The following is a 25316-nucleotide window of genomic DNA, read 5'->3' as shown; positions in this document are numbered from 1 at the left end:
CTTCCAGGCTCTGTTGGAGTCCATGATGGACACTGCAGAGTCCCTGTGTCCGCACGTGATGAAGAGTAGTAATCTTCGTCCAGAGTTGGTTAAGACAAGCTCAGCCAAGATGGTCGTGCCCAAGAGCTTTGTCACCAAAACCCTCCTGGAGCAGTCGGGAGTGGATATTTCCAACAAGCTCAGGTGTGTGTTTGTGGGTTATATAGCACTAATATGCGTGTATATATATATATATGTGTGTGCGTGTGTTGGGTTTCTAAAATACTTTCTTTGCATCAGTGAGGTGAAGCTGAGTCTAGCGTCCTTCCTGTCTGATCGCATCGTTGATGAGATATTGGAGGCTCTTTCCACTTCACAACACACTCTGGTAAGATAACAGTCATCAGGGTTTTCTAATGGTTTATCGATTCAGTCACAATGTGTGTTCATTTGAGCTCGCTTAATTATCTGTAACGTATTTTCTGCTACAGCTACCTTCACTCAACTCTGTCCGATTACTGATTATTCACATAGTATCGTTGTTTTCATGTAATTGATAAATATGTTGCCGGGGCATGAAACCAATGCAGCAGCACTGTTTTTCCACCAAGTTTTAAAGTGTAAATTTAAACCTTTTCTTTGATGTCTCTCTTATTTCCTCTTCTCCCTCATTTCCACCATTTCTTACTCTTCTATTTCCACCTTCTCATCTTATCTTGCCAATCCTTCTCTTTTTCTTAACCTTCTACATCACCTCTCCTCTCTGTACCCTGTCTTTATTCCACTCCTCCCAGGCCGACCATTTGGTACGTCGAGGTAGCCCTCTGGTGCAGCAGGGCTCGTTGGATCTGGACGTCCCCGAGGGGAAGATGCCTAAGCGGGCATCGGCTGAAATATTAGAGGCAGAGAGGCTGGATGATCTGGAGACGTGCATGGTAGGTGTGGCTGGGTGTGAACTCAGAGTATGTAACGTATATTCTGAGACAGTTATGGCAATGATTGAATTTTATTTGTAAAGAATCAACATAAGGCTGGTCTGGTTTATACATTGTGAATAGTTTTCTTTTACAGTTGATTGATATTACCCTCTACTGAACAAAAATTGACGACCCTTAATTTTAGCAAAAGCAACAAAGGATTGATTTTGGTAATAATTTAAAGAGCTTGCTGTTCCGTAAACTCAATTTTATTTGCAAAATAATAAAAGCAGCCTATGAAAGATGGCTTATACATTCTTGAGGATAACAGAACCCATATTGAGGTCTGGAGATGAGGGATAGGTTATTTTAGCTCTAAATATTTAGTGTTATCTAGTAAATAGATACTTTTGTTGGCAGTAAGAAAAGAATAGCAGTCTGATTGATGATATGAAACAACCATATTTGTCAGATTCCTCATCTGTATGTTAATGCCTTCATACTCTTGCTCTTCCCCATTTTTCATTCATACCTCTCTTCTACCTTCCTGTGCTTTCTACTGTGAAAAGGCTAAACTAGAGCTCACAGCTGTCACGGCTGCCTCTCCATCTTTTTCCTTTTAATTCTTCAGCCTTACTGTTTGTTGTCTCTCTTTCTCTTCAATCCTCTGTTCCTCTGTTCTTCCTGCTCTTTCTACCTTTGCTCCATGGAGACTTTGTGCTGCACCAGTGTAAGTACTCTTGGACTGTCCCTCTAAGCTCACCTTTCAAGCTTTTCTTAAAGCCTCACTGTTCTTTTCCTTTTTCTGTCTCTCCTCACTGCCTCTCACACACTCCTCTCTGCTGTAGTGTGTTTCTACGGCACAGAGAACCTCCTGTACTCGGTCAATTTTAAAAAGAGTAGAAAACAACAGTATGACTGTAGTAGGGGCATACAGCCATTTGTCCGTCACTTCATCACTCACTTTCCAAATTGTATGTCAAACTGAAACAATACAATACATATTTTGAATGTGTCAAACCACATTGCACTGCTCATCTCCCAGGGTTTCCAAGAAGTCTTAAATTGTCTGTAATTTAATCATCTAAATTTTCAGTTTTAACTTGAACATGCACCATATGGCATGTGAAAACTTAAATACTTATTCAGGCATCAATTGTGCAAAGGAAAGTTTCGGTTTTTGGATTCGCAGCTTCCACCGATATTCACTAATGTTTGTCTCCTCTTCAGATGACTCCTAAAACCAAGAGGAAAAGCATCCACAGCAGAATGCTTCGACCAGTGTCTCGTGCCTTTGGTATGTAGTTCATTTGATTTTTTTAGTTTATATTTCATCAGACATTTGTTTTAATTCAAACTCTAAAATACTTGCCTCTTTTCGGTGACTATTTGGCCTGATACAACTTGCTGTAGTTGGGAGTAAATATTTAACTGATGTTTAATAATAAACCTACAGAGATGGAGTTTGACCTGGACAAGGCTCTGGAGGACGTTCCCATCCATGTGGATGACACTTCAACATCATCTCAGACTCCGCCTACTCCGTCTCAGGTCCTGCCCAAACTGGAGCACCGTCTGCCGGGAAAGATGGTGGAGCTGCCTTCTGAGGAGGAGAAGAAGCTGCAGCACTTCACCAAACTGCGTCCACGCAGAAACAAAAAAAGACATTCCAGCAAAGTACCTGTGAGTCAAAATAAACTTACCGCTGCACTTACGACTTTAAATCTATAACAAGGCTTTGTCTCACGCATTTCCACTGTTTGTCAAATGGTCAAGATATTAGGGTTTTGTACCGCTACCCAACTCTACCAGATATGGTGTCATATTCTCCAACTTCCTCTTCCAGCAAATAAACAGCGCTCCACCTCAGGAAGGGGAGCAGAACGGCCTCATGGGACGAGTGGATGAGGGTGTAGATGAGTTCTTCTCGAAAAAAGTCACCAAGATGGATTCCAAGTAAGGAAAATGCAATAACTGTTTTCTCCTCATTATCGACTGACATGTATTAGATTGTATTCAAGTGGAAGTGTATTTAGGTATGAGTGGCTGTTACCAATATTTGTAATTGTCTGCGTTTTATACACATTAACCATGTTAAATATTTTTCCTTTGGTCCCTCTATCTGCCTTTCTTTATCTTTGCCAGACGTTCCCTAAAGAATTCGGAGTCTCAAGATGGAGAGAAAAAGAAGAAAGGAGGATTCCTCAACCTAATCAAACGATCCACCAAATCTGACAAAGCAGATAAATCGGAGAAAACCCAGACGACTCCTTTATCCTCTGGTACGTCCTCAGCACCGGCCTCCACCATCCCTGAGGAGCCCTCCTCACCAAAGGTGGCAGTGAAGAGCCCAGCACCTGAGTCAAAGTCAAGGTATAGATGAACAAAAACTGAATTATTTTCCTATTATCTACCAATACTGTCAGGCTTATATTGTTTATCTATAGGTATGTATCAGAAGGTTTCATATACTGATTTACGTACTTGTTTCATTCAACTGGTGAATGAATGCACCAGTGGAATCCAGCTTCACTAATCATTTCCGTCTGCGCTGTAGAGATGCCTCCAGTCGCTCGCAGCCCACAGACTACAGCAGCAGCTCAGACCGATCAGACGAGCTGAGGACGCCTGATTCCATGGACGAGCCGTGGGAGGGTTCAGACGGCAGGGGCAGTCCTCAGGGAGGGAGGCGGTACCCGGGGATGCAGATTATGGGCAGCGGCCTCCTGGCAGAGATGAAGGCCAAGCAGGAGAGGAGAGCACACAAGGTGAGGTGATTTAAACAGTGACAGGAAAGAAGGGAATTTAAAAGTCAGCAACATGTGGCTGAGGTTGTGCTGAACTGCTGCATTAGTGTAAATATTAAATATCCTGTGCAGCCACATGTGAAGGTTATTTTCCTTCCCATTATTGTTTTTATAGGTGGTAAAATAAACTGTAAATCTTTTCCATCGCAACATCACAGAATTAAACAGGAGGTCATCAAATATCTTGTTCGGTCTGAGTCCAAATAATAAAGAATTTGCTTGAAAATGAAAAGAAAAGTTATTACTAAATCAACTTAATGTTTTATTTTTCTGTTGATCAGCTATTTGGTGAATTAACTAATCGTTCAGCTCGATTTCCGTGCACCAGCAACATTTATGTTGAACATTCATTTATAAGGGATTTTGGCCTTTATTTAAAAACACAGTAAAGAAGAAACAGGTCGAGAAATTTGGGAAAAGTGTGCTGCGGCTGGTGCGGAGTCAAAATGGAGACCCAACAATATCTTTAATCTTTATTTCTTTAATATCATGTTGAATGCAAAATATACTAAAAATGATTGCATTCAATGTAAGTGTTTTTAAAGTTTTGTGGAGACCTAATATAAACAGTTTTGGTCGAAGACATAACTATTCATGATTTTCAAAATAAAGTGACAATTATAGATGAACTATAACTCAGACTTTTGACTATTGGTGTGTATATGTTAAGCGAGCAGCGAGGTTCAGAGAGATGCTTGTTTCAACCAGGACACATTTTGTTTTGGGGACAAGCTGCTGAAGGTGTTCAGCCTCCACCTGTCAACACTGTTCTGTCAACACACACGGAGGATGCTGGGAGACGACATGAAATAAGAAAGACTGACTGACACGCATACATGCACGCACGCACGCGCAGATGCTAAGATTAGCATTTATCTCCAGGCTAGTCATTGTGCCGGTCGACATGTTGACATAAAAACACAAACAACCCAGATTTTTTTTTGCCAGAGGACAAGATGGAAGGAGGAGGAGGAGGGGAAGGAGGTGCAGAGGAAAAGATTAAAGCATGAGAAGCACATCAACAGAATGAAGACAAGAAAGAGGGCTGACCTGTAAATTCTCATAACTCACTGTAGGATGTAAATGTTATGAGATATGTTTCCCTTTTTATATTACTTCAAATTCCAGAATTCAATACATTTCTCTCTTTCCTATGTAATTTATTACTATTTCCTGAAAAAGCTAAACAAAGAGATTAATTAATATCTAAAATAAATAATGGCGTTATTCTGCCAAATTACTGGGACAACATGTATCCACAGAGATTTATGAAGGCAACTGGTGTGTGTCAGCATTAAAGCGGTGAGTTGGTGTTGGCACCTGTGTGTGTTCACTCGACGTATAATTGGTCCCTCACAAGTCACCACTTTGTAAACCGTGTGTGTAGTAAGAGGTTTATAGTGTTTGCAGCATTAGGGGTTTTTACTGTCCTTGTATCAGCGGCACTAAAGCTACTTCTGCCATCTGCTTGTTCTGGCTGGGTTCCATGTGTGTGTCTTATTTTACACAAAGGCGCCCCCCTCTGTTGAAAAGTTGCACGTACAATTAAAATAACTTAAATCTGAAAATCAAATATATATCAAATTTACTTAAACTGTAGAATACGATCTTAATTAGGTTTTGCATGAGGAGTAACATTCCATTCCATATTTACTTTATTCATGAAACTGAATAATGTCCTTGTGTTTCCTTCAGTCTTCCAGCCCTGATAGACCTGAGAGTAATGCAACAGGTGAGTTTTATTCTACATTTACTTTTCATTATGGGCAATAAACCTCTCTGACATGTGTTGACAGTTAGTGTTGATCTGATTTGGCCTGTTATCTGTTATTGAAGTAAATTGTTTTTAGAGTCAGTCAAGACTTTTTCTTAAACCATTAAATATGTGCATGCGAGCTACCTTCAACTAGCATATATCTCCATTGATATCAACTTTTTGATCTGTTCTGATTAAAGAATATAATATTTTTGCTGCATTTACTAGACTAGTGCAACACTGAACCAAAATCAGCCTGTTAGTAGGGGCTGATTTTTTGACCTGCAGCTTTTTCGAGAGCATTATCTTATCATCGTCACACTGCACATCTGTTACAGCGGGAGTTTGCTGCTCAGCTCTGCTCTGAGCGTCTGGGCGATGGTAGAGAAGGGAATAGAGCACTGGTTCAAAATTGTCCAAACCATCGAAATCATACGAACCCCCATGCTTATCAATTCCTTTTATCGATACCAGCAGGGAGGATTGTAATGAAAGCACTGGGGCGTTTCTGTCCACACAGAAAATTGATTAAGAATCATTGAGGGAACCGCTAAGGAATTGGATAGATTAGAAGAATCAATAATTGCATTGGTATCCACAACATCTTATTGATTCCCATCCCTCGGGGGCAGCGTAGAAATTAAAGTCCTAGTTGAACTCTGTGCAATGGAAATTAACCGAGTGCGCCACTGCCCATGTAGTGTAGTAGCTCCTTTTTTCAGATAACTAACAGAAATTTGATGTTTGAAGTTTTCTCATGAATTTCAGTAAGCATAGCACTTCTTCAGGTTCTCAGCATCACACTCGCCAAGTTTGGAATTGATCAGAAGGTCAAAATAGACACACACAGCCACTTCCTCCATTATTATTAGATTTGCCGTTTAGAAAAAAGTTTTGGATTGATGTTTTACAAGTTTTACATCTAATTTACTTTCTTTTGTGTTTTTTCAGCTACCAAATCTCCGCCCCCTAACCCAGAGAGCAGCAGGCCTCCCGCTGGTTCCCCTAAACCAGACACTGGCTCTCCAGAAAAGAACCCACTGCGTGGTGAGACCAAGCCTGAAACAGTTCCTCGTCTCAGAGCCACATCCTCCTCGAGTCCCCCGGGGGCTCCAGTAAGTCCCAAGCCCCCGATGCCGCAGGGGGCGAAGCCTGCCCTGGCTGCACGACCCAGCATCCTGCAGAAGCCCAGGACCAATAGTAGCAGCAGGAGCATAGGTAATAAACAAGCCCTGGATCTGAACAGGTCGTCACACTGAGGGAATAGAGTATATTCCCTCAGTGTGACGACCTGTTCAAAAGATAGATAATGTTTAAGGAATATAGAGAAATTCACTGTGGAAACCCAATGCTAAAGTAACATGTTTTTCCTGGTCATCTTTCTGACAGATGAGAGTCCAGATTCCCCCAGCAGCGGCAGTGTCTCTCCTAAAGGAGCCGTTCTCCCCACACTGAAGAGGGCGATGTCAGAGAAAGACAAGGAGGGTCAGACCAGTCTGCAGTCAGGGGGCTCCAACAAAACCACTCAGGAAGGTGGGTCGAGAAAATGTGTAAAAATCTTTGAGTATCTCTCCTTAGCCCAATAACTCCCATGTGTCAATGTTACTTGATAAATAGAAAGTGAAGCCTCCTCCTTCATCTAAAACCCGTCCTGTGATTAGAGCAGATTCCTCAGACACAGACGGTGGATGTTTGATATCACTTTCATGATCCGACTTCCCCTATGGTCTCACGTATTTGCCTTGTTCTCAGGCAGTCAACATGTCCGTTTTGACACATCAGACTGATAGAATCAGGTCACAACTCTCACTCAGTCTCTCTCAAGCCTTTCATAGATTATTCTGTAACTGACAGTCTGGGGGCTTGGTGATTTCTTTCTGCTTCCTCTTTTAGTGGGTGATGGTGAAACCCTCTGGTGTCTGGCAGAGCTACACACATAATCTTAATCTCACTTCCTCTGTGCAAACCTCATTACAGAATAACTAGAATGGCACTCAGTAGAGTGCAGAGCCCGGCCAAGGCCCAATAATCCCCTTACATTCAATCAAGCTGCACCAAAAAATCCATTCCTTAAATATGCCTGATGTTTTACATCTTGATTCCTGGAAAATCAAAGAAACTGTTGGAAAATTCAATATTGAAGAAAGCGCAAAGAAAATCCTGTATCTGCCCCTGATCCACACCAGCAGTTTACAGTCCAAATTTTCCAAAACCTGCGAAGTTAAAAGTGGGACTGAGATGGTTTGTTAACATTTCTTTCTGTTTTAGTTGGTTTATTCTAACTGGATGTAAGGCCAACATAAGAAGATGAGGCTCCAACTTATTAGTAACTGTACGCGTCACAAAACATCAGTTAAATTTTATTTATTTTTATTTATTTAAATTAAAATGCATCATGTTTTTTTCCCAACTCTTTTCCATTCTCCCTCTCTTCTTTCTCATCCTTCCATCACCAACACTTACCATCATTTTAATCTTCTCTGTCTCCTCTTTCAGTGAGGGCAGCGTCAGACTCTGTCCAGCGGTCCAACTCCGAGGATCACGGCCCCTTGAAGACCAAGGACCAAACTCCAAACCCAGACAAGGACAAAGCAGCAGGCAGGAAGTCATCCGATTCTAGGGAGGAGGCAGATAAAGACTTTATTTTAATATGAGCAAAAAACTGTCGACGAGCCTCAGATGTTCTCCTTAAGAAATGAAACTAAGGGGGATTATGATATATATGTTTTTATTTATGTGAAGAGGTTGTACCTGTTCTCTAGGTCCTGTCCGACCACAAAGTACTTATCATGTTTGGTTTGCAGGATGACCTGCTATAGTATCAGGTAATAGACAGCTTCAAATTCAATTAAACTTAATTTAATCTACAAAGAAAATATTTTGGGGAGTTTGCTTAATAGTTTTTTGTCATGTCCTGTCTCCTAGAAAACCAAACTAAATCTCTTTAGAGCTTCCGTCTCACAAACACAAATCAAGTTTTCAGGATTTGAGGAAATGGGTCATGGGATGATCGGGTTTATTCAGCCAGTGAACAACACAACCTGAAACGCAGTATAGGTTTGTAAAGTAATAAAAAAAGAGAAAAGGCAGAATTTTTGTGTAAAAAAAGAGACTGTGAATCTGAGTGTGCGTCTAAAACTCTTCCTTAACTACTAATCTAAAGTCTTTATACTAATATGTTGCAGTAGCTTGTCTCCCAGGGACCACAACACCACGACCATTGTACCGTACTTGAACTCTACTTTACATCAAACCAGACTGGGACCCGCAGTTTATTTGTATAGATTTATGAAGGATCTATTTTCAGTACAAGCAGGTTTCCTTCATTTATGCAATTCCTTTTTTTTTTTTTTTTACAGGAAAATGCAGGTTTCCGCTGAGAACATCAGCAAAATAAAAAAATCAGTAATACACACTTGATGTAGCTTCGACAGTAAGAATTTGAGGTATTCAGAGAGGGACTAAGTCATCACGTTCCCTCTTGTGTGTGGGAGAAATGGAGTGATCATATAAATGTGTTTGTGCTCTGAGAGGACGGTGGTACACTTTAACTTCACTGACGACTAATCAATAAGGCTTCAGCACTGTTAACCCTCGGCAAACACTGTGGATGAAACGCATTCATCTTTATTTTTTACATTCAGCCGCTGACGTCTATTTTTATGATGTGCTGACGGTCCAGCGAAAGCAGAGAACTCATTCAGAAAGAGGAAAAGCAAAGTGTGAATGAGACACGCTCGATTTTTGAGGCAGATTTTGAACCTCTTAAGTTTTGTGTAAAAGCAAAACACTGGGTAGACTCTTCTTCTTCCCTCCGCTTTTTCTAGAGAATCGTTCTTCAGGACTTTCAGGCTCAGCTCGCTTTCACTTCGTACTGTGCAATAAGAAAACACCTCTCCAGACTCGCAGCATCGTGATCACATCACAGCCTCTGGAAACGGTGCCTGAAAGTGAAGGTGAGCTGAGGGTAGCACATTGCCCTCTGCTGGACTGTTCTGTAATAACAACAACAGGTCTCAGGATGATTCTGCTCATATGTTTCTCTTATAAAAGCAAAATGCCCTTTTCACTCTGTTTCACTGTCTGTTTCTCTAATAGATCTTGGCAGCTTCATTTACAACCTAAAGGTAGAGACTCTGGCAGTTTTCCTAATGTTGTAATATGTAATTTGGGTCATAAAACTGGCCTCTCAAACCTAAACTTTACAAAGCATGAGCTTGTCTAAACAACAGTGTTACTTCCTAAGTGTTTTGCTGTTTTGTGCCAGGCTGTAGTAGGAGCATCAGATCTTATGCCTAATCAGTGTGAAAGGGGCACAACTTTTATTGTACTGTACAAGAGTCAAGTTCAAGTCCGAGGCCAAGGGTCTCACTGGTGCACCTTTTCCTGTGGCGTCCTATCTTTCTTTAGGTTTAAGCTTTGTTGTCACTAATCATGGCTTAGAAATAACACGGTTCTTGCTGTATATAGTCAGACTGTGCTACAGATTTTCAGCCTCAGTCCCAAAATCAAACGGCATCTCTGTGTGAAAGGCGTTCCAGAAAAGTGGAACAGAAAAAAAGACGTGACTGTATTCTGTTGGCATTTTAGACCTCTTCCATTTCCTGATGCACGACACTTCTAGACACTGGTTTTGCTTTTCTGTGTAGAGTTCCATAAACAGCTGGTAGCGTTTCTGTCGAGTTTTGTGAAAGACGGATATTGACTTCCTGTTCTGTTCAGAAAAATGTTCATCCACTGCATCCATGTGGAGAAAGTGAAAATGACGAGTAGCATTGAGTTTAAACTCCAGAGTGTGTGAGTGAGTGTGTGTATGAGAGACTGCATGACGTGGCTGTGAGTTTTACCGTATGTACAGTATATATGTGCTTTCCTACATGTAGGTGTATGCATGTGTATATATGTATGTGTAATATATGCACATGTAATATACTCACTCACTGTGACTTATTCACACGCCTATGTTACCACAGCAAATGCTTTATTGCTCTGGTACTAAGTTCACGTCTGTACTAGGGGGTTTGTTTGTAACTTATTTGGAATTTAAAAAAAAGTTGCAGGTGATGTCTTTGAACCGTTGTTGTTTTTTCCTGTCACTTGTACATTGTGTTCATAAATGTAGAAAATAATTCTTTGTACGTATTCATTTGTTGTTACATGTAATCGATTCAATGTTACTTTCATCATGGTTTCAGAAAAGAAATAATGCAAAACGATGACAAAACTAATCATTTTATCGGTCTCGATACATTAGTTTGTCATGGATCAGTATGTTTCACTAAGTCGTTCTGCTGGTGTTAGACATTTCCTTCATGCAAATATTAATTCTGATTAAAGTCATTTTACAGGATTTAAAATCTCTGCATTGTTTCTCTTTTTGTTGCTTCTGCTGAGTTGAACGTCTGTTGTGCAGTGGGACAATGCGGCCACTAGGAGGCAAATACAGCGCTGCACTGCTCTCCCTCTCTCATGCACAGAGAAGGTGTGGTTTGGGTTTTACCAAGTCAGAAAGAGCATATGTCAAACAGGCAGGCTGCTGAACAGTGCACCAGCAGTTTGTCCCCTCAGTCTGACTTACAGAAGCTTGTCATCTCTCTTCATTAAACATGGATTGTGCGTTTGATAACCTGGATGCAGCCGGTTTCCTGGAAATCTGGCAACACTTTGATGCAGATGGTAAGAAGAGTTAATGACATGTCTTCATTTGTTTTCTGCATAAATATAAATAGAACAGGAAGTACTGTGGGTTTCAACTCATCTTCCTCTGCTTCGAGAAATTAAGGAGGGAAAGACTTCAATTGATTCAATATTGGTGATTTTTGGTTGTTGCATGATTTCTTAGTATCATGTTAAACATTGTCCTGATAAAAAACTTAAGTTGTGTGTTCCTGTGTCTAAAGTCAAATGCAATGTTTGATGAAAGGAGGAATTAATCCTCTTAGTTACTCAATATTTGTATTGATATACATGTTTTACTGGATTTGTGACCTACACCTACTTCTAACACTGTTTACTGTTATTTGGACAGATAACGGCTACATTGAGGGCACAGAGCTTGATGAGTTTTTCCGTCACATGATGAAGAAACTGGGTCCACAGGTAAAGTAAAGATAGAAACTGTAACAGTAGTTCATTATGAACCGGTGTGATACAGTGCACGTGAAGTCTAACAGGTACAAAGACACGGATCAGAACATCATTTCCATCAAAGCATGAAAACCCACTGGACGACATTTCATTATTAAGCATGGCAACAATCTGAAACATGCCGCCAAATCAGCCACAGAGTTTTTCAGGGTAAAGAGGTGGAACAGACCGAGTCAGGCACCTTATCTCCATCTGATTGTGCTGTTCTCAACTTACTGAAGATCCCACTAAGACAGAGAGACCTCACAAACAGCGAGAGATGTGGGTGGCAACTCTGAAGGTCACCAGATAAGATCTACTGCAGCCGTGGGTTTGAAGCTTCAGGCAGTTGATGGCTGCAAAGTGTTTTCTGATTGGAGACTTTCAACTGTGTCCACTGTGTTTAAAAGGCTTTTCTGTATCTCCAACTCATTTCTTATACTTATTGAAACAATCTGAGCTGCACATGTACATGTTAGTCTTTTCCCTTATTGTATTACATGTTACGTGTAACGGAAATCCAAGTTATCAATACAATGCTGATCAAATTTCTCATGATTTTATAGATGAGTCTGTGGGAAACGATTTGTCAGTGAAGATTTGTTTAGAAAACACAATTTGTCTTTGGACTGAGACTTGGCAGCATTTGTGTGGGCAGCTGAACCTCTCTGGGTGGGGAGACTGTCAGGATGTTAGACATGATACAATTTAAGAGCTCTGGTCCCTGTCAAAGGAAAAGCCTTTGACTTCGTTACAAATTGCCCTGGGCAGGGAAGGGAGGGGGGGATACAAATGTGTGTATGTGTGCATGTGTGTCTTTTAACGTGTGCTAATGACACATCATGTTTACTGAGCAATGCTAAATGCTCTTTTACTGCCTAAAGACTGAGCACTCTCCCTGACCATTTATAATGGAAAATTAGATGAATGGACTGTAAAACTATTAGTAAATGTTCTCTCTCTCCGTCTCCCTCCCTCCCTCTCTCTCTCTCCCTCCCTCTGTGTGTGTGTGTGTGTGTACTCCCTTGGATACTAATGGGGTTGCACTAAAACAAAGAGACCACAGACCACAGGTCACTTAGTCTCTCTGGTGTTTGCTTTTTCATTAACGCCCCCAGGATGATGAGTGTGTAATTGAAGACACAGAAACTGTAGTTCTGTTGAAGGCTCATGTTTCAGAGGGCAGTCGGTCAGAGTGTAGTGATCCTGAGATGAGGGGGAACTCTGGGATCCCTGCTCCTCAGTCTGACATCCATTTAACTCTGAGTCAGTTACTCTGTGAAGCTGACCTGCTCCACTGTCAGGTTTCCTTCAGAAAACCCAAAGTTCTGGCACCGTCTCCTCCTCATTTTTGGGTGAACTATCACTTTCATTTGCATAAGTTCATATTGAGGGGACAATAAAAATCCTGACTGGTTAATAGTTTGTTACTCAAAGCCTATCTTTATCATTACAGCTTTTTTTTGTTTTAACAATCAGTCATCAATAAGTATTGAGACAGCAGTACATTCAGATATTGTGGTGTCGTCCACAGTTCAGAATAATATCCACTCCCAGTGGACATTAAGAAAACTGTATTTGGTTGCATTTCCTTTCCCATCTTAAGATTTATCAACTTAGAATTCAGGCTTTGTTAAACTTGGAATCTCAGAAACAGACCCCACATCTGTCTATCTATTTATTTGTCTTTTTAGTTACATATGCTCACATGCAGCTTCAGATGATGCAATGAATTTTAAATTATCAGTCTTGTCATGCAGCAGGGATACATTCTAGTTCAGACGTGTGTGAGAAGTCAAATATTACCATGTGTGCTTTGAAGACTTCTGCGTAGCAACAGGAGATTGCTGGCACCGAACACCAGTTCCGTATAGACGGCTGATGCTGAAGACAAATAATTTTTCTGTGTATAATGAGCGAGGGCCTGGCACCTGGTAGTCTGCGGACTGTATGCTCTGCACTGCATGAATCCATGACTCAGACATCGGCCCCGTAGTTCCACAGGTTTCTATAGTTACAGTACGGTCACCAAGGACTGTTTTGCTACTAGACAGAGGAAGATTAGCGACTAAGTATACTAAAATATAAAAAGGATATTCTTGGAGCTTTCATGAGCTTCTGGTCGAGAAAAAACTGTTCCAAGCAGGAACATAATTCGGTTATTCTTAACTCAGACCTGCTCCTGTATGGCAACAGCTTTTTATCTCAATTTATCTATAGCTGCTAAATTACATTCTCCATATCCTTAAATGCATCATGGTTTATGAGTAAAAGTGGCTCCTGACTCTTGATCTATAGTCTGTAGAGTTGCTAGCTCTCATCAAAGACACAAATACGCTTTTCCTTATGGATGTAAATAAGCATTCCTGCTAGAATCTGGCGTGTTTACATGTAGTGTTTTTAGACTGATGTTCATCACCATGCTCTGTCCCTATCAAATAAATAACATAAATGATATTGGATGAGAGTTTGTTTGGTATACACACCGTTATAGTTTCTGTCATCATGTGTATCAGAAACAGTGAGTCAGCCAAGGACACGTTTCAAACACACACACACACACACACACACAGAGCTTCATAAATGTTTGAAGGACATTTTGTCAGGAGGCGAGTAGGCGAAACTTAAGAGGATAATGGTAGATCAGAAAAGTAGATGCAGTCAGTATTTTTCCTTTTAGAATTATTATTTTCAACCGCTTTAGATGTGTTCTACAGGTCTTAGGTTTATCACCTTTAATTCAAGACTTTTTACGTCCCCGCAGAAAACCTGATTATAAACTTGATTTATAAGTCTGTGGGATACAAAATTGATTTTATATTTTTTAACACTTTATATCTCAATTTAATCCAATGTGTTTTCTACAGGAGAAAGTGACTGAAGAGCAGGTTCAGACACTGAAGCAGAGGTTCATGTCCGCCTATGATGTCACTGCTGACGGGAAACTACAGATTCAGGAGGTACGGCAAATTCACTTAATTTGTGTTTTCTTCCCACTCTGTCACTCTTGACACAGTTTCTTCTTTCTTACTTCTTTATTCTAGATCTCCTTCCTCTTTCTCTCAGATTCCTCTACTCCGCTCAGTCCATCTCTCTATCTACCACTCCTCCTTTAACTTCTGCTGTTACGTGTATTTATTTATCTCATGTATCTCTGACGATGACTCAGCTTTACTGTTTCCACGAAGAAAAAAAACTCATCTCCTGAGGTTCCCACTAAGTAGTGACGATAGAGCCAATAAGAGACAGTGATCGGAACAGCACTCACACCATTTATCTAATCGAATACAGTCAATCGTAAAAAAAATTGAATCTGAATGGCACAGGGATTCCTCTAAATGAGAAACGGCCTCATGGTTCTTTTGTGCTTTTGAGTGGGACTTTCAGAAATCTGAAACAAGTTGCTCTTTAGTGATGAAGGCTGATTCTCCAGTGACTGTCACTTCAGTAATTAAATCAAACCTGACTGACAGGCTGCCGTGGCCGTTTCCCAGAAGTGTAAAGCCATATTTTGATTGCTTTCCACCCCACACTTCCCTCTGAGGTGCATTCTCTTTATCTTGGGGGAAAAATCTGCATTAGGCCAATCCCTTAATGCATTCGCACCCACAGACAGATACTTTTGACAATACTGAGGCTGTGGCAGACACTGGGCGGTCAAAAGCTCTTTGTGGCTGTTTTTCCAAGATACACGCCCTGTTGAGTGGGGATGCACCATCCCACTTTGAATCTCCCCATAGCAATTATGGAGTCTGGAAGATCCATAGCAATAGCAAATCAGATGCTCTTTTTTCATAAGCAATATGTTTATGCATTACATTTGAAATCATTGAGGTTTTAATTCTATTTAAAAGAATTTAGATTTTTTTTGTTTTAGACTGCATCAATATTAGCAAGGTATACCAACAAACTGGGAACTGATTACTTGTCTGTAGGCACAATATGAGCCTACAGACTAATGCATTGTTTTTCTCATGCGGTTTCCTTTGTTACTGTATGCTCTGCACTATGGCACTAAAGAGGAAGTCAGTGAGCCAATGTGAAAGCTATAGTTTCTGGTGTAATAGCTGCATGAAATTCAGTATCATAAGACAGACCTATTAGACTATTTTCCTGGGCGGCATGATCACACTCATTACTGCACTATTTTTGGGCCTAGCGCTTTGTGTTATTCCATACAACACCGAAGCAGGCCAGAAGTTTGCAGGAAGACAACTTAAATAAATATGGAGGACAAATTAGCCATCCCAAGAAGACCCTCAAACACCTCTAACCTCGTTCACCACCTGAGCAAGAATCATGTCAAGCAGTACATATATGAGTCTACAGATGAAGGATACAAAAGTGTGAGTGCTAGAAACGAAACCCCAACTTGGATGTTGCAAGAGGCTTTTGCCCGCGACAAACCAAATGGTAAAGAAGCACAAAGATGGAGAGATAACAGCTTGGCTGACTTGAGTTTATATGGTTAAGAAACGGTATGAGAAGCAAGTAACAGGGCACAGGAGCCCAAGCTGCTTTGTTTGGAAGCAAATAGATAAATCAAAGTACTGTACACACCAGTGCTTTACCCTCTTTAGTAAAAATTTTAAGAAAAGGTTTAAGGCAAGATCACTTTTGCTTTGTTCAGCATGTTATTTATCTCTTGTGTGCAGTTGACATCATTGTTGGTGCATTGCGCTTTTTCTTCGAGCTTTGTGACGTAAATATCTGCACTATCATCTTGTGTTGTAATGATGCTGAGCCAGTTTAATCTGCTAATGGAGGGCTGATATTGTTAAAGAAGGACAGACAAGAAAGAGGGCAGCATGAATTGGCACAGAGGCAGGAGGAGCTGGTGTAGGGATGGTTCATCTAAATGACAATAAAATATGGGTCCCCATTGGTGTTTCGACTCTGCTGAAGCAAATTCTGAAATACAACTGATGCTGCATTAAAGTGCCACGTCTCAGCTTTAATTTGAGGAAGTTGACATCAATATAGAAAGAACAGTGAGGGAGATATTGCACATTCAGCACAAAGAAACCAAACTGCAGGGCTTCGTGAGAAATAGGACAATTGGCTGCTTAACATTTCTTGGGTAACTGTGTGCTGCATTTACAGCAGAGCTCACAAGAGTTCATTGAATTTGGTTTCCATTTAGATTGAGGTGGAGTTGTCTGTCAATATGAGAAGTGAAGAGGTGACTATGGAAGTGAAGATAACAATGAAGCTAAAATCAGCAATCATCAATGATACTTTGTTAAACAGCAGGTGAATAAGAAAACTAGAAAACTGTAAAGCTCCTTGTGGACCGAGGAGCCCAAATCTTGTGGATGAGCAAAAAATGATTAGCAAGGTGAAAGAAAATCCTTTATGACGGCACGGCAAGTCAAGAGTGCGCTCCAGGATGATGGGCAACAAGTTTCCGTGGCAACGATCAAAAAATGTATTGATTACCATGACCGCAGAGGATTTACCACAAGATTAAAAAACCCTTTGGTAAAACTAAAAAAAAGAAAGGCTCAGACCAGGCACTGTAAGGTAGTGTCCAACATTTTATTTCAAACTGAATGAGCTGAACCACAATTCAGCCATCCTAATACTGCTGCTACTGCTGCCACCTTGATGAAATACAGGTGACCAGAAGGAAATGCTTAAGTTGTTTAAATCAACAAAAAAGTGGAAGTGGCCCATTTCATCTGGCTACTCCAATGACTGTCAAGACTTTCATTTGATTAATTTCTTCTGTAGGAAACTGTTCATAAAAACAGGCTCATAACAGCTTCATAGAACATCATCATCCTATCACTGCTCCCTGGTCTGATCTCTGTGCTACTTCCTGTTTTCTAGTTGGCCAATATGATCCTCCGTGAAGATGAGAACTTCCTGTTAATCTTCCGCAGAGAAGCTCCTCTGGACAACAGTGTTGACTTCATGAAGGTAAGATCACACAACATGATACTTCAATGAAAGGTCAAATGAAAATAATTGATTATATACAACATAATTTTTTTTTTCACAGAGGTGTCCTGGTTGGGCAGTGGATTAACACAGACCCCTTTTAATATCTGGCCCTAAAATTAATTTTGTGTACAGATCATATCTAGATATGATTCTAACATGATTAAATTCACTCCTGGTATTAATAAGTGTCCACAGTGAGATGTGTCTTTGATCAGATTGCTCTGTCCAGCGCACTAACAACAATAAACACAAAAATAAAGATAGAAGAAGAAGAGCAGAAGAAAATCGTTGCCAACCATGATTCCGCCTTTGCTTGCTTCACAATTAGCTCTACTTTCATCCACAAATCTCTTGAATAACATCTATAGCGTTGTGTGTTTATGTTTAGCTCGTCCTCACTGGTTTGGAACATTCTACTATCGGAATCCTAGCAGTGCTATTTGGCATCTAATCCTGTTTGATATTGCATTAATAAACTCAGTTATATTCATCAAAATCACTGTAAATAAAAAATGACACGATTTTATATTAAGTTGGCTGTAATCCTGTTACCATTAACGGATTTATCCTCTGCTCCTCACTGCAGATATGGAGGAAGTATGATGTTGACAGCAGTGGCTATATATCGGCTCAGGAGCTCAAGGTGAGGCTGTTGAACAGACAGTACAAACCTTCACACCCAAGAACAAATTACAAGCTTCTTTTCTGTTCAAGGAACAACCAGCTGTGGAGTTGTGCTACTTGCAGAGAAGGACAGCAACCTTTCACCACTAACTCATCCTATGTCATAAACTCAGAAAATATCCTTTTTCAGCTTCAGACATGTCTTTTCTTCAGGATAAAGAATTTTGGTTCTACTTTGCATTCTTAAGTTCGAATCGCAATACTTGAAGAATCACAATACTTAGAAATTGCATCGTATTATGATATAATGAAATTGGTAAGTAAGCATATTGTCCCATCAGATACATTTTCTAGACGGGAGGTTATTTTATGGTTTTGAACAATTTACATTTTTCTGGTAAAGTTCAGGTATTTCTCGCTACATAATCTGCACAAATGATGTGCAGATTATTTGTATTTATAATTTACCGCTCACTGGATTTGACCGGTTTGCTTCTTGTTCCTAAGGCTTTCCTCAAAGACCTGTTTCAGAAGCACGGCAAGGAGGTGTCACCTGACAAACTGGAGGACTACACTGACACAATGGTAGTAATGCAATACACACACACACACTTTCATGCGCTACTACTATGGGCAACTGAAGCTACATTTATTGAAAAAAACATACCCATTTTAACAACTCAAAGCTGCAGACGACTGGGAAGCTTTTAGTGGCTCCCATAAGATATTCTACCAAGCAACGGCTAAATGAGACCACAGAAACCAAAAGTGATTCAGGGGAACCTTTCACTTGTGATATCCTGTTGAGATGCCGTTTCAGCTGTTAAAGAGAGAAAGTTGAGAAACCGAAGAAAACATTTGTGACAAACCATCTCTCTCAGTGACTTCTGTGGAATCTGCGAGCCTCAGACAGCCCAGTCCTGTTATTGTTTAGATTTCAATTAGGAGAGATTGAGTCATGCTCAAATCACATCAAAACTCTGGCTCTGGAGTAAGGGGTGGTTCAAACGCAACAGGCAGAGATTCACACTGGCCAGATATTTTTCAACATATCCTTTTTTTCTTCCAGATGAACATCTTTGACAAAACCAAGGATGGCCGTTTGGATCTAAACGACCTGGCCAGGTATTTTTCTGAGAGATATTCTTAGTCCCTGCAATGTGACTGTATTCTATGTTTTTTATTTTATTTAAAAGCGTTGCAACCAGTATGTGGCTATATTATCAAACTAAGCAAAATGCTGACATCTCAAATCCATGACTGCTTTGGTTAAGAAGTTTGCATATTGAGACGATATTTCTTCACTTCCTTCCACTGTACAAAAATTAGGCCAAAATAATCTAGATTATACGTTTGATGGTTCACAGAGAGAGAAGAAGAATCAGGACAAAAGTTAAGCCAAGTGTCTGGATCACCCCCTAGTGGCTGGCGACACTATAGCTCATAAATCCTGCCGCCTCCATGTTAGCAGACGTTTTTTGCTGTTATAAAAACAGGGCGAAACTTGCAATTTGGTCGAGCCCATGTTTCAGTGGGACCTGGATACCACAGTTCCATATTCTGATTGCTACTGCACAGGCGCTGACTTCAAATGCCTAAGATGGCAGAGTTAGTATCAATCAATCAATCAATCAAGTTTTATTTGTATAGCCCATATTCACAAATCACAATTCGTCTCATAGGGCTTTAACATGGTGTGACATCCTCTGTCCTTAACCCTCAACAAGAGTAAGGAAAAACTACTAAAAACCTTTTTAACAGGTAAAAATATGTAGAAACCTCAGAGAGAGCCACATGTGAGGGATCCCTCTCCCAAGACGGACAGAAGTGCAATAGATGTCAAGTGTTAAGAAAACATCATCAGGATTAAAGTTTTTAGCAGCATCGATGAGGGTAAACATTTTTTTCAATACTATATGTGAAGCAGTCCTGCTGCAATCATAGTCTCTAGTCAGCAGCAAGATCACGATCCAGCATCAGGATGGGATCCACTATGGTCCACAGTTATTGTCCACTGCCGCCAGTTAGAATCCATTATCAGGGATTTTTTTGGATTCACTTCTGGATTGTGGGAGGAAGTGGAGACATCATCCATCTATGATGAAAACATGTCTAAACAACCAAAACCCCAATCATTTACATTGCTATGCTGTATCTTAAATTTCCTCCGACAGGAAAATAAGGAATACAGTTTCCTTTTTGATAAATTATGTACATACTTGTTAATTTTATATCTCTTTTTCAATAAGGATCCTTGCTTTAGAAGAGAATTTCATGCTCCGGTTTCAGCTGAATGTAAGTGGCTTGTTTATCTTGTTCTTCAACACTTATGTCGGTTTAAAACATAAATCATGCTGCTACAGATAATTTGTCTTGATTTATTTTTCAACTTTTTGATAATTTGTCTCTCCTTTTCCAAGGCCTGCAGTCAGGACGAGAGGAACAGAGATTTTGAGAAGATCTTTAACCATTATGATGTTGTAAGTACAGTATTTGCTCAAATCTTAGATAATTATGGTTGCTGTTCCTGTTCCTGCAGGAAAATGTATGAGAATTTGGACAGCGAGTAGTTTGGTTTTTAGAACAACCACTGAAATATGGTCATCTTGTAGCTTTTTCCAGAGCAGGTTGGTCAATATATGATGTGTTGTATCAGAGTGTTTGTATATTCTCTCCTCCAAGACCACAACTGGAATAATTCTTTGCACTAAACCAGGGATGACATCTTTTTTACAGCCGAGGCAGATATCGCTGCTCCTAACGTTTCCCTTCCTCAAGGAAATAAACACCCTCATATCTGAAAGTGTGTGCGGCCGTGTGCATAAGAGAACTCAGAGCACTGAGCCTGAATCCAATTAGCTTACTTAGCTCTAATGTAACATAATAAGACTAAGCACCCATTATGTTGTCAAGTCACTCTCTGGGATGATGATCACTTAAACTGCAGCGCCTGATGGGAGTCAGTAATTACCATCAGGACTCTCTGATAAGCTTCTCCCTTTTCTGTGCAATATTTATGACCCTGTCTATAAGTGTATTAAATAATAGTCAATCTGAAAGCCTTTAGTTTCCACCTCTTTTACTTACAGCAAAATCTGTAATACTATAACTTTGACATGTCCCTTCTTTCAGGTGCATTGCACTCAATGGTGGAGGAAGTTCTCAAACAGTAAAGTGGGAATAAATAGTACAAAGTTAGAGTAAATAAGGACTTACTTGAAAAATATCCTTTAAGTATTAAAAGTAAAAGTACTTGCCGAGTGTAGCGTATTACCTAAAAGGCAACAGCGAAGTGCCATTTTCTGGATGATGCTGCTGATGCAGGAGGCGGGGTCTCATGTTACCTGCCTGCCCCGATACAATCAGTGAAGTACTTTGTATCCCCCTTCTGTTGTCCTGGAGTTTTAATTTTCCCAATTTTCCCAATTTTCCCAATTTTTCCCAATTTTTCCCAATTTTCCCATTCACATAATTAAATGTCCCCTCTGCCCATCCACTACAAGCACACAAGCAGCTAGACAGAGAGAGAAAGAGAGGGGTGGGGTGTCTAGCAGCTAGTGCTCTAGCACTTCTGCTTCAAATCATACTGGATGTGATCTGAAGGTGGAGATTGAACAGTTTATGCACATCATTGAAAAACAACCAGTAAGGAACAGTAAGGCCCATCCTTGACCCAAAGGAATACACCCAAGAAAGGAAAACTAATGATTTACTGATAGAATAACATTAGAGGGCTGTAAATTCTGAAAAGAAATTGTTCTCATTTTAATCTTTCCCTCTCTTTTCTTTGTCCTTTTCATGTCTTTCTTGTCCCTTTTCTTGCGCAGAGTAAGACAGGAGAGCTGGAGGGTCCTGAGGTGGACGGCTTTGTCAAAGACATGATGGAGCTGGTCAGAGTAAGTGTGTTTCAGAATGTTTGTGTTTCAGAGTGTTGTTTACCTCAAATGTTGTGATGTACACACAAAATGTTCCTATTAAGAGATCAAATAATTTTACTACTTTACTCCCATCAGCTCCAAGGGCTCAGAATCAAACCACTAACATTTTTTACCTTCTGATCAAAATGTCGCCATGGAAACAAATACATATTTTAAACACTGAACTCTGAGAGGAAACTTGTTGTAGACCAGGGTTACAGCAGGTCAAATATACTCTAATACAGTGTTGATTTAAGTCCACTTTTCCATGAACAATAGTGTCTGTTATTTTATTTGTCATACTTGCTATAGGTACAGTGAAGGTAGAATATTAAATACAGTTAATTTTATATGTTTCATATTGAGACATAAACATGATGCTGATATGAAACACAAAGAAATTTGGAGACTACATTTTAAAACAGAACAGTCAGTCCTGAAGGAGATGAAAAATAATGCTAATATCAAGTTATTAGAGACACATTTTAATCGAGCAGATTTTTCATAAAGGGACTTGATTGTTTTCACTGTGTCAGTACCCAATGTTCCTGTTGATCCGCAGGCGTAATTGTAAAATAAATCAGCAAAACGACACGTTTCATGTGCACATTAGCACAGAGGTTTCAATGGTTCTTCTCTAACAGTCTGGTGCTGATTGCACAAAATGTAACCCACAGATCTGCCTTGTGTAACATTGTCATCACTCCTGAGACTGCACATGCATGCCGCTAATATCTGCTGCAGAATTACCATTTTAAAAGAAAGGTCCTATAAGCAAACACTAACTAAGGTTTGCAGAGCTGGTGAGAATAAATCGTTGATCATTAAATGAAACTGAAAGACGAGCAAAGCATTAACAAAGGGGGTGTCGGGTGGAATTTGGTGGAGGTTGATGGGGGTGTGGCTTTACTGAATTAAGAGTCCATAGCCCCATAGAATAAAAGTGCGTTGAGTCGTCCTATTCTGACCAGGTGAATGGCAGACTGTGCAAAAAGCATTTACTCTCGGGCTTTACTCGCACTGGGACGTTTAACAAACCAACACAGTTGAGGTAACAAGCCCAGTGCACTGCAGAAAATATCAATTCACCACTGCAATTCTTTCGAAGTTAGTTGCTATCCTAATTCAATACATAACGCATTTCAATCTTAATAATGTCACCTCAAACAAATTATATTCTTTCGTTCAGTTTGATGGGTGTGGACTCATATAAATGGATGATGCACAGAGTTTACCAGATGGACTAGAAAGGCATTGGCAGAGCATATACCACTGCCCAGGCTAAAACTCCCTCTCGCTGATGGAAAAAAAAATCCACCTGTTTGTCCCAATGCAGTCTAAAATGTAATGAGTTCCTCCCTGGGTTGTGCCACACCCCTCGACAACAACAGTAATTGGATCAGTAGTTTTTGCATTATCCTGAAAACTAACAACCACACTAATCAAGTGACAGGGGTGAAAACATAATGTTCTTGGCGGAGGTTATACATTTTTGCTGCATAAAAGAGGACACATTGCAAGAATAACGCCTTCTCCTCCATCCTCTCTCCTCTGCAGCCGAGCATCACCGGTTCTGAGCTGGACAAGCTGCGAGTCGTTCTGCTGCGTCACTGTGACGTCAACAAGGACGGAATTATCCAGAAAAATGAACTAGCTCTGTGTCTCGGAGTCAAGCCTTAAATATGGGATATGATGTTCGGAAACTCACTCAGCTTTTGTTGTATAGTCAATAATTACAGAATGCTTTGCTTTGATTCAGATCAGGCTGAGGTTATTTAAAGTAAATATTCATAAAGTGTTATTTGATCCTGAGTATGATATAGATATCAAATGATTTTGTGTTCTACGATTTTGAACAGTGCATGATTAAGGACGTAAAGGAAACAATTAAACATGAATGTTTTATGCTGTCTGTTGTTTTGCAGTGTATTAATCACTTTGTCAGTGAATGTGTCAGTGTAGCTTTTGAAAGCAAAATTATTTTCATTAGAATATTAAGTGTTGTTCTTTAAGGAGCTGCAGGACGCGGGCCAATCCGGACGTTTGGCCACTTGCATGTTCCTCTGCAAAAAGACTAAAGTGCAGGATGCTGTTTATTGTCATTTTAAAAACTGAGCTGTTGAGAAAATAAAGCAAGGATGAAGACACTGAGCATGTTTCACAATCTTTTTACCATTGACATGTGATGCATTTAACAACCTTTCTAAATACATGAAATACATAACATGTATATTAATTAAGTTAAATTAGGCTTGAGTTGCTCATTGAGGCAAGTACAATTTTGATCTATTATACAAAGAAAATCCCCATTTATTGTATTTGATTAATTATTTAATGATCTTTCAAATAATCCTTGATTATTACATCTGTTGCATTACCTGATAGTATTTGTATCATCCATAAATACAGTCATTTGTAATGTTTCTCTTTACGCGTAGTCTTCATTAATACAATTTTGTCATCAGCTATAAATTGGATCAAGGAAATAAATTATCATAATCTTGTTCTTTGGATTTCATGCAATGACTCCAGTCAAACACATTACCATAGAAACATTCTAAATAGATGATACAGAGGGAGAGACAGAGAAGTGTCCTTCATATCCAGGACCTATACGATTTTGTTGGCTGATCATTATAGATCCTTCAAAAATAAATTTCACACATTAAATCTGAACAGCTTTATATCTACTGGATCCACTGCAGCACATATCAGTGTGACCCCTATCCTGTAAGATACAATAAACTGACAGGGCGAGTATACGTTTGTTCAGTAGAAGACACAGAGACAATCAACGTGGTTAAGTAGATGCAAACCCCTCTGGCCACTAAGGAACAGCTGATGGTGCAGACCTAAAAGCTTTACTTTGCCTCAGATTGCCCTTAGAAAGCTGTGGTGTGTGTTTTGACAGTCTCTGCGTGGGTTTGTGTTCACTAAACAGACAAACATTAGAAAGGATACTTTGGATAGTGTGTTTGTATAAGGTAAATAGATACATCCATGTGAGTGTTTGCGTGTGTATGTTGTTTTGTACCTTTAAGGGCTTATGATTCTGTGTATGAGTGTGGACAGAGCAGCTGCCACACAGCTGCTGCAGAACAAACAGTTTCTCACTTAGGGCTGAAAGCTTTGCTCCTCACTGTATCACAGGATCTAATGCACACTGGAGGTTTACCTGTTATTGTACAGCAGCACCTGGGACTTCCATTTAAATATTACCTGATCATATTTCAATCATCAGATA

The 25316-nt window shown here is 40.0% G+C and overlaps 2 protein-coding genes across 2 annotated transcripts in view; both read left to right on the top strand.

The window, feature by feature from the left end:
• LOC133014286 (F-actin-uncapping protein LRRC16A-like) overlaps positions 1-8113 on the top strand; it is a 68910-nt gene extending 60797 nt beyond the window's left edge. Inside the window, exons 28-40 of the mRNA XM_061081482.1 lie at positions 8-183; positions 280-367; positions 774-914; positions 1609-1626; positions 2127-2193; positions 2353-2579; positions 2743-2852; positions 3042-3269; positions 3454-3664; positions 5399-5435; positions 6411-6677; positions 6849-6992; positions 7956-8113. Of these exons, the coding sequence (XP_060937465.1) occupies positions 8-183; positions 280-367; positions 774-914; positions 1609-1626; positions 2127-2193; positions 2353-2579; positions 2743-2852; positions 3042-3269; positions 3454-3664; positions 5399-5435; positions 6411-6677; positions 6849-6992; positions 7956-8113 (1872 nt within the window). The remainder of the gene's footprint in view (positions 1-7; positions 184-279; positions 368-773; positions 915-1608; positions 1627-2126; positions 2194-2352; positions 2580-2742; positions 2853-3041; positions 3270-3453; positions 3665-5398; positions 5436-6410; positions 6678-6848; positions 6993-7955) is intronic.
• Positions 8114-10998: 2885 nt separating this feature from the next.
• On the top strand, positions 10999-24223 carry LOC133014335 (secretagogin-like). Its single transcript, XM_061081540.1, has 11 exons — positions 10999-11135; positions 11488-11558; positions 14453-14545; positions 17418-17507; positions 18118-18174; positions 18663-18740; positions 19225-19280; positions 20405-20450; positions 20576-20635; positions 21983-22051; positions 23630-24223. The coding sequence occupies exons 1-11, from the start codon at positions 11066-11068 to the stop codon at positions 23750-23752; spliced, it is 813 nt and encodes a 270-aa protein (XP_060937523.1). The 5' UTR covers positions 10999-11065; the 3' UTR covers positions 23753-24223.
• Positions 24224-25316: the final 1093 nt, after the last annotated feature.

The sequence above is a fragment of the Limanda limanda genome, chromosome 11 (assembly GCF_963576545.1).
Source record: "Limanda limanda chromosome 11, fLimLim1.1, whole genome shotgun sequence".
NCBI classification, from domain to species: Eukaryota; Metazoa; Chordata; class Actinopteri; order Pleuronectiformes; family Pleuronectidae; genus Limanda; species Limanda limanda.
The sequence above is the reverse complement of the archived record's forward strand: the minus strand, read 5'-3'. Positions and strand labels throughout refer to the sequence as shown.

Bases quoted from the DNA above. Each gene is read 5' to 3' on its own strand.
- LOC133014335 (XM_061081540.1), top strand. From the start codon at position 11,066: ATGGATTGTGCGTTTGATAACCTGGATGCAGCCGGTTTCCTGGAAATC. The intron at 17,508-18,117 runs GTAAGATCACAC...TCCTCACTGCAG, and splicing joins ACAGTGTTGACTTCATGAAG to ATATGGAGGAAGTATGATGT. The intron at 18,741-19,224 runs GTAGTAATGCAA...TTTTTCTTCCAG, and splicing joins AGGACTACACTGACACAATG to ATGAACATCTTTGACAAAAC.